Raw genomic sequence first — 9,978 nt, forward strand, 5'->3', positions numbered from 1 at the left:
TTCTTGCAAGTTATTTGTATTGTATTTTGTGATTTGAATTAGTGAAATCTAGTTCATATTTATTCTTGAAGGATTTATTTACTTTTTCACCAAGTAGGTAAATTTATTTTAATATGTAGTTGCATTCACATTCATAGGTTGCATTGCATAAGTCTTGGCTTTCCCTACTCATTTATTTGGTCTCCTTGAGTTTAGCATGAGGACATGCTAATGTTTAAGTATGGGGAGGTTGATAAACCACTATTTTATGGTTTATATTGTATTTAATTGAGTAGTTTTATCAAGCTTTTCACCCACTTATTCATATAATTTGTATGATTTTACAATTCCTTCCTAGTTTAGTTCTGTGATTGAAAACATGCTTCTTTGGTCTTAATTTAGCTAATCTTAATCCTCTTTTATTACCATTCGATGCCTTGATCTGTGTGTTAAGTGTTTCAGGCTTCATAGGGCAGGAATGGCTTAGAGAATGAAGAGGAAGCGTGCAAAAATAGAAGGAACACAAGGAATTGAGGAGATGACCAGCAAGAAGTCACGCGGTCACATGGCTCACGCGACCGCGCGAAATGGAAGAAATCAGAGTGACGCGTTCGCGTGCCTGACACGACCGCGCTAATTAGAAGCTGCATAAACGACGCGAATGCGTGGACGACACGCACGCGTGGTACGAAAAATGCTGAATGACGCAACCGCGTGGACGACGCGGACGCGTGACGTGCGCGATCTGCAGAATTACAAAAGTCGCTGGCAGAGATTCTGGGCCACATTTCAACCCAGTTTTCGGCCCAGAAACACAGATTAAAGTCAGGGAACATGCAGAGACTCAAGAGGCTTTCATAATTCACAATTTTAGGTTTTAGATGTAGTTTTTAGAGAGAGATAGGTTCTCTCCTCTCTCTTAGAATTTAGGATTAGGATTTCTATTAGGATTAGGATTGTTTCTTCATACCAGGTTCAATAATTTATGTTTCTCTTTTACTTCCATTTACTCTAATGCTTTCATTTGTATCTGATTTGTGTTGCCCAATTGGCTTATAAACTTTTCATGTTAGGATTGATTTTCTTATTTAATATACATTACTGAGATGTTTTCAGATATATGATTTTAATTTAGCTTTCTACATTATTGGCTTTAATTGATTAACTGGAAGCTCTTGAGTTACCAACTATTCATGATTGATTGTTATGTCGGCTAATTAACTGGAATTCCACTAACTCTAGTCTTTCCTTAGGAATTGGCTAGGACTTGGGAAATTTAACCAATTGGTTCACTTGACTTTCCCTTGCTTACGCAAAGGTTAACTAAGTGGGATTAACTTCCATTCTTATAGGAGTAACTAGGGCAGGACTTCCAAAATTTCATATCTTGCCAAGAGTTTATTTTATAGTTATTTATTTATTTTAATTGTCATTTGAATTACTTGTCATACTTCTTCCTTATTTCCAAAACCCTCAATTTTACTTTTTTCACAGCCAATAATAAGAACATACCTCCCTACAATTCCTTGAGAAGACGACCCGAGGTTTGAATACTTTGGTTATCAATTTATTTAGGGGTTTGTTACTTGTGACAACCAAAACGTTTGTAAGAAAGGTTGATTGCTTGGTTTAGTAACTATACTTACAACGAGAGTTTACTATAACTTCTAAACCATCAATCTTCAGTTCTTCAGGGACTAACATACACATTTACATACACTCAATTTTTTCTTTTTTTTTTAGGTTTTAGGACCTTGAATTGTAAAGAGAAGCTCCAACTTCTCTTTATCATTCAAGAATTTTAGGTTTTAGCTTTTTTAATTGTAGTTCTTAGTTTATAATTTCTTATTTTGCTACTCTAGTGTCTTAGAATATCTTGTTACTTCTTCTATTTTGTTACTTTTAGTTTATGAACTCTTGTTGAATTTATGTTTTTAATGAATAAATTTGATATTTTATGCTTTATGGTTGCTTACTTGAGTAAATATTATTGCATTCTTAAATTGAGTAGTTATAGTTTTTATTATTCATACAATTTATGGTGCTTTATTTTTATGCACACTAAGTGTTTGATAAAATATTTACATTACTGATAGAATAGATTTTACATTCTTGGTTTGGGGTTAAGAAATTGGGTGACCTTGAGTTAATAATATCTAAGTTGATTGATAATTTAGAGATGTTAATTAATCTTGTTTCTACTAACGCTAATCTTTTACTAATTCAATTAGTAAGTTGGTTAAGACTTATAGATTAGGATTAATTAAGCCTAATTGACTTTTCTCAATTTATAGAGGTTGACGAATTGGATTTGCTCTATATAATTATCATGTTGTGGTTAGTGACAAGAATAGTGATCCTTAACCCTCAACCCTTGCCAAGATCTTTTTAGCATTTGAATTTACTTTCTTTTAATAGTTAATTGTCTTAAATGCTCTTACTTTAAATTCTCTTGACATTTACTCATTGCTTGCTTTTTTTATTTCTAGCTATTTAAATTTCCGTCAATTGCCATCAATACCCTGATTTTTCCATAGCCATTGATTATGCACTCGATTGTGATTCCAAAGAAAAACGATCCTGGATTGAACTCCCAATTATTATTTTGAATTGTGACATTTTAAACTAAACTTTGAAAGTGTTAAATTCTGATCTAGAGCTCGAACGAACTTGAATTTTTTAACTTGTGAATTTTCTAAATCGATATTTAGCACTCATCAAATTTTTTATGCCATTGTTGGAAAATTACAATTTGTGCTTATTATTGGCTATTATTAATATGTGAATAGCATGAATAGCTTGTTTTTTTCTTGTTTTCTTGTCTTTGCTAGTAGTTAGGGGTTTGATTTGTTTTTCTCCTTGATATCTTTTGTTTTTATTTGCTCTTTTCCTATGAATTCTAATCCTTATTATTTTTAGTTGTATGGTTGTGAAAATATTATAGGAAATTGTAATTTAATGATGATTGTCACCAAGGAATCAATAACCAAATGACAGGAGAAACTTACATTCAAGATCAAGTTTCATGGCATCAACCTCTTTCACACTACCATGATCACAATTCATGCTATGGTGCATATCAACCCAATGACTATGGTGGTCCTTGCTACAATTATGAACCTCAACCATCATATTCATATGATTTTCAGCCTCAACATTGTCCTTAATCACAATACTCTCAAACCACATTTCACCACCATCAATTACTTCCATGGTATCCAAATAGATATCCACCTTACCACCACCACCCTTATGAGCCTTATGAACAACCACCCTTTGAACTATAGCTATTCCAAAATTCTTACTCTTATAGTCCTCTTAAGATACTACTTCTTATACACCATGACTTTCTTCAACATGACCAACCTTTTTTTCCCTCACAACCCTTCATAGAAAAAGATTTTCAACCATTGATCCAAGAATAAAAAGAGCTTCAATCTTCATCAAAGGGAAATATGAGAAACTGAACCAACTCAATGAATTGATGGACTAAATTTTTACAAGCCTACCTACACTCTCTTTTCTTGTACTACAATTAGACGAATGCGCAAAAATAGAGTCAGCCAAAGAGAGTGGTATAGAAGAAAGTTTGAAATCTAAAGTGAAATATGAGGAGCCGAAGAGTGGGGTGAAACAAGTGGAGGATGTTGAGCGCGTTGAATCGGAAGGAGTAGTTGAAAAGCTAGGAATTAAGCAAAAGATGAATTCCATCATTAAGGATACTTTTGTATCAACCAATGACCTCGATGATCTTTTTAAACCTTCTTCCATTAGGTATGAAAATGATGTTGAAGAGAAATATAGACAACCATCAAAATACAGTTTGACCAATGAAGATGATGTGGAAAAAGTCGACAATCAAGAGGTGGAGGTTATCACAGAAGAGTCAAATGGAGCGGAAATGACATTGCCAAATCTTTTAGGAATATCCCTTGCTAAGTCACCATCTAACACAATTTGAGTGGGTAAAAATCTCATTCTTTAATTTTCTTTGCCCACATCAATATACTTTTTTAGAAACAAATGATCAACTTAGAACTCTTCTTGGTGTGCTATGTGATAAGAAATTGGATGTCAGGTGGCAATGTGAATCAAGGTTCACTAAAGGTAGAATAGCAACACTTGGAGTCCAAAGGTGGTGCAAGGCTCAATTTGTTTGATTTCAAATGATGACTTGGAGCTTAAAAGAGAATTTGAAATTTTTGTCACCTAAATAGAAGTGTGAAGATTAACAAGAAAGCGGCTAGACATAAAAAATTTGGGGTCTTGGGGGACTCTTTTCTTTTCTTGAAATCCTTAGAGGCTTGTTGCTAGTAATTTGGAATCCCGAAGAATATATGAAGTCAAAATGTTGGTGGAAATTCAAGGATGAACTCAAGCATAAACCGTCATGACAAGATTCTCACCAGCTGTTCAACTTAAAGATAATAAACAAACATATTAGGTGGGAGACGCCCCACCATGGTAAAACTTTTCTAACTCCACTTATTTTTAGCAACTTTTGTGATTATTTTCCTTTTTGGTTAGCTTAGTTTGATAGATTTTTAGTCGCAATTTTATATTTAAATGATAAAAATAGTTTTGGAGGTTAAAAATCATGTTGGATGTCATATTTGGTGAGTTTAGAGTTCCAATATGCTCAAAAATAGGTTTCATGTGCGTGCGCACACACGTTTACAGGGCTCCTGAGTCGTGCATGCACAGTCCCTTGTGCGTACGCACCCCAACCTCCCTCACTCTCAAGCACTGAAACAGGGCACCCCTGTTTTCTCCTTTTCCAGTAAACCTTCTTGCTCTGATAATCACTCGTCTTTTGCCTCTGGCTTCGACAACATTATAGTGCTCGTGCAACGTCCTTTCCTTCTCTGCATTTTTGGTTCTTACTTCTTCGACCTAGGTAATGTTCAATGCTTTTTACTTCTTTTGTGTTAGTTTGTTAGTTAGTTAATTTAATTTAGTTCGTTTAAATTTGTTTATTTTAGTAGATTTAGGTGGTTAAGATAGATTATTTTTAAGATTATTAGTTTGTGCTATATTACTGCAAGTGTTGGAAATTGACTGAATTGATGGATATTGCTGCTAATTTTGTGCGAATTGGTGATATTAGAATGCTTGTTTGTTCTAAATTGCATATTGTTCGTTTTAAATTGCATGTAGTAACTACCATGTGATTTAGAAAGTTTGATTTTTATTGGCATGATTCATTAAGTCTCATTGTGATATTGGATTTTAATGTGCTAAAAATTATTTATTAATTGAGTTTTGAGTATGTATGTTGTCTATAAATACCATGTTGGTTTCTTTGAGATTTTGAATTTCTATCACAACAACACACTCTAAAACTCCTTTTTTTGCATAATTCATCACAATTGCATCAATTCTTTTAGTGCCCAAGTGTTTTTGTGCTCTTTTGGCTTGTTTATTTGCTTTAACTTTCAAGTTCTCTTTAAAACATCTTAGGCGCGCTAATACGAGGGAATTGAATACTTGATTGGTTGTTTGTGGCATAATGCTTTTAAGTGACCAATGTGTGTATTCTAAACTACGGCATACTTAAAATACACACATTTTTCTTTCATGTCACAACATTATACAATTCACCTCACTTTAGTGTATTATATCTTCACTTCCCTTTGAGCTAATTTTTACCTTAAGTGTTGCCTGCTTAATTGAAGTGTTTTCCACACTTTGTATTTGATTTAGATTCACTAAGACACATTATGGTTGAAATCGCTTTATTCTAAGATACTTGCTGTTTAGAAATAATTGAGGAGTAAATTTGTTATCGAGTTATGCTCTCCTTTTCAATTATAATTTTTCATCCGCACCCGTAGTCACTGGCCATTCAACTTCTAGTGTTCACCCGAGTAGCGATCCGACCACCTTCTGCAACCAGAAGATAGAAGACTTCTATGAGTGGCTCCTATCAAAATTCATGCATAGCGAGAGGGAGTTGAACATTTTAGAGCACTTGTCATTCTTCGTGCATAATTGAATTGCCTTTTATCGGTGAAAGTTTCTGGATAGCAACCCGGTGGAGGTTAACGAGTCTATAGTTCGAGAATTTTATCGAAACTTTAACCACAACAGCCTAGAGATAGTATTCCTTAGGGAGAAGCAATTGGATATCTTCTTGAGGGCAATTGAAGTTTTCTTGGACATTCCACATTTTCTGCCAAATCAAGATGCCTACCAGAAGATACTAACAGATTACAGACAAGAAAATATCTAACTAGGTAGTGTGTAGAAGAGGATTGCCTAAACGGTTGAACAATGAGTTCTAAATGCTGGGAACACACCTGTACCAGCAAACATAGCAAAGAGAAATTTGATCCTTGAAGAATGGGTGTGACAACAGATAGTGTGTAACTATATATTGCCAAGCACCCATAGGACACGTATTCAGTTGGAGGTGATCTTAGAGGGGACGAAAGTCTACATTCTACGACTGCTGCAGGAGTCCATGTGGAAGGTAAATTAGCTACAGAAATATAATCTTTCCTTCTCATCCTTCATCATGAACCTAGAAAATGTAATTGAAGAGTTTAAGAGGCAAAATGATGTCATGGTTTGTGTCCCGGACAGAAAGAAATTTATTCTGCATGACAAACGGGTAATGTCAGAACCATAGGATTTGAAAAGGAAGAATGTCGGTGAGACTTCTTCATCTATACCACCACTAGTAGCAGCACCTCCTGTCCAGCCATTATACTACATGGTTCAGGAGCTGCTTCAGGAGGTTTGACAAAATGAGCGCCACAATTCGCGGCAATTTCAGTAGATTGCGGCGAAGCTTGAAAGTGGAGATCTGGACCTGCCCCTGATGACTCGCTAGAGCTGTTGAAGAGGACACCGAGGATGACAATCAGGCCATGGATACAGATGCGATGGACGCTCGTGATGAATAGTTATTGGTGAAGCTTCCGACCCCATTTTGTAGCAAGCACACAGTGGACTATGCGACATTCAAGTGTGGGGGAGGATTAGAGCGGCTTTTGGTTGTAAAGATTTTTTTTGCAAATACTTTTACCTTTCATTTTTTGTTATTAAATTATCTTTTAAGTTTTGCGTTAACTATTTTGTTACCTGAAGTTTTCTTTTAGTTTATTTTGCATTTTGCTTTGGGTTGTATATAATTTAGGGATTTAATTTAGTTTTGATAATATGGTTGGTACATATATTTTTTATTTTTATCTTTTATTGTGTTTGGATGATTGTGGATAATAGGACCTAGGTTTTTCCCTATGTGATTGTGTTAAATCGAGAATAGTAGAGAATAGAGAAGAAACTTAGAATTTTATTTATTCATCAAACTAACAAAATAAGTTTAACTCTTTAGGATACTTGGTTAGAATAATAAGATTTCAAAAAAATCTTTCTTTTAGGGCATCCCATTAACTTGAGTTGGAACTTTTTATTGAACTTGCTTGAATAAGGATTGTGAAACATTAATTAGAGCTAGAACACATAACCTAATGAGATTTGAGCCTAAAATGTGTGGTTGCATACTTTAAACTACTATTTTATTCTTGTGTGTGTTGTTCTATTTATAATTGCAATCTTTGACTTGTTTGATTCTTGATATCCAATATTTTGTATATGCATGCATTTATATGATTGAGTCCATTGTTCATATGAACTCACTTGTCCAAAGAGTCTTACCTTATCAATCTATCATTGTTAACCATTTTTGAGTCTAATGTATTCCCCTTTGTTCTTAAATGTTAGCATAATACTCCCCGAAGCAAAAAACCATGAATGTCCCTAATTTGATCTTTGATTAGCTTAGGCTAGAGGATGTTCCATCATTCAAATGTGGGAGAAAAGAAAAATATTGGTGGAGAGAAAAGATGTTTTGATTGAAAATTTTGGAAATTGAGTAAGCACATACATGCATTGTATTGTGAAAGTATATGCATTTATTCGAAAAAAATTGTATATAAAAAAAATTTAAAGTAATAAATATTGTTTAATATGACATTCTTAAGAGTAATAAGTGCGTATATGATGTGAAATAATTAAAATACATGGGTGTGCATGAAAAGTAAAAGACAAAATATAATAGGTGGTAGGATTTTGCATTAGAGTTGAATAGGATGTTGTAGGTTAAGTAAAAGTTAGGCTAATCAAAAGTTTAAATTTTTAGTCTACTTAACTAAATACATTTTCACCTTGTCCCTAGTCCTATTACAACCCTCTAAAGTACTCTTGCTATTTGTATGTATGCATTGAATATTTGTTGATTGTTAGAAGGAGAACAAGTCTTGAAAAGCAAGGTTAGAAGAGAATTAAGAGATTGAACCCTAAACACTAGAGTGATAAGAGAGTAAACACATTCGGTGAGGGTTCGATTGCTCAATCTAAGTTCTCCCTTTTCATGAAAATCTTATCTTGCGAGTTTGTTTGTTCTTTTAGAACTCAAATTGATTAATGGGATTGAATTGATTGCTATATTGCTTTTAGCGTTAGTAAAAACAAGATTAGTTAACATCTTTAAATTATCAATCAACTTAGACATTAATAACTCAAGGTCACCCAATTTCTCAACCCCAAGCAAAAAATATAAAATCTACTATATCACTAATGTAAATATTTTATCAAACACTTAGTGTGTATAAAAATAAAGAATCATAAATTGCAAGAATAATAAAAGCTATAATTACTCAATTCAAGAATGCAATAACATTTACTCAAGTAAGAAACCATAAAGCATAAAACAACAACTTCATTCATGAAAAACATAAATTCGAAAAGAGTTTATAAACTAAAAATAACAAAATAGAAGTAATAAAAAATTCTAAGACACTAGAGTAGCAAAACAAGTAATTATAAACTAACAACTACAATAAAATAAACTAAAACCTAAAATCCTTGAATTCTAGAGATAAGTTGGAGCTTTTCTCTCTAGAATTTAAGAAGTCCTAAAACCTAAAAAAAAAAGAAAAAAAGAGTGTATGTGAATATGTATGTTAGTCCCCTTCATGAATTGCTTCAAATATGGCCTCCCAAATAGTCTGAAATAGGCCAAAATGGCCCCAAATCACGAGTCACGTGCCATTTTTAATGAAGCACGCGGCCAGACTTGTACATGCGTACAAGTGAGTGTGCCCAGACTAAAGCAAAGATCTCCATATGTGCGTGCATACAGGTGGGTGCATGCGCACCAGTCTGAATCATATCCCTTCCTCCTTCGTTTCTTTGTGAAATCTCCACTTCCACATGCTTTTCTTTCTTTTTTTCAAGTCATTCTTACTTTCTAAACCTTAAACAACTTAAACAAATATATCAAAGAATCGAATAGAATAAAAGTAAAATTAATTATTTTTAAAGGTCTAAAAAGCATGTTTCAATCAATTAAGCACAATTAGGAGAAAATTCACAAAAGCATGCATTTCAAGGAATATGTGCAAGTTAAGTTGATAAATACCACTCTTTTCAATCTAAAAATCATCATAAATATGAATTTATTAACTCTCCTACACTTAGACAAACGGATGTCCTCATGTTATACATTAATGAAAGAGGAAGTAAGGGGTACTGGTGCGCGAAATTGTGAACAATACTTTTTCACAACTCTCATAATCCCCGGTAATGGCTCCCAAAAACGTGGTAGCTCAATACCATGGCATTACACAACTTCGCACAACTAACCAGCAAGTGCACTGGGTTGTCCAAGTAATAAACCTTACGCGAGTAAGGGTCGATCCCACGGAGATTGTTAGTATTGAAGCAAGCTATGGTCATCTTGTAAATCTTAGTCAGGCGAACTCAAATAGTAATGGTGATGAACGAAAATAACACAAAGGTAAAGATAGAGATACTTATGTAATTCATTGGTAGGAACTTCAGATAAGCGCATGAAGATGCTTTCCCTTCCGTCTCTCTGATTTCCTACTGTCTTCATCCAATCCTTCTTACTCCTTTCCATGGCAAGCTTAAGCAAGGGTTTCACCGTTGTCAGTGGCTACCTCCCATCCTCTCAGTGAAAGCGATTGCATA

General features: G+C 34.0%; 1 protein-coding gene across 1 annotated transcript in view; it reads right to left on the bottom strand.

Moving 5' to 3' along the window:
- LOC110273140 (uncharacterized) overlaps window positions 1-3,192 on the bottom strand; it is a 16,306-nt gene extending 13,114 nt beyond the window's left edge. The window contains exon 1 of the mRNA XM_052262986.1: window positions 2,988-3,192. Within this exon, the coding sequence (XP_052118946.1) occupies window positions 2,988-3,192 (205 nt within the window). The remainder of the gene's footprint in view (window positions 1-2,987) is intronic.
- Window positions 3,193-9,978: the final 6,786 nt, after the last annotated feature.

This window comes from Arachis duranensis, chromosome 6 (genome assembly GCF_000817695.3).
Source record: "Arachis duranensis cultivar V14167 chromosome 6, aradu.V14167.gnm2.J7QH, whole genome shotgun sequence".
NCBI lineage: Eukaryota > Viridiplantae > Streptophyta > Magnoliopsida > Fabales > Fabaceae > Arachis > Arachis duranensis.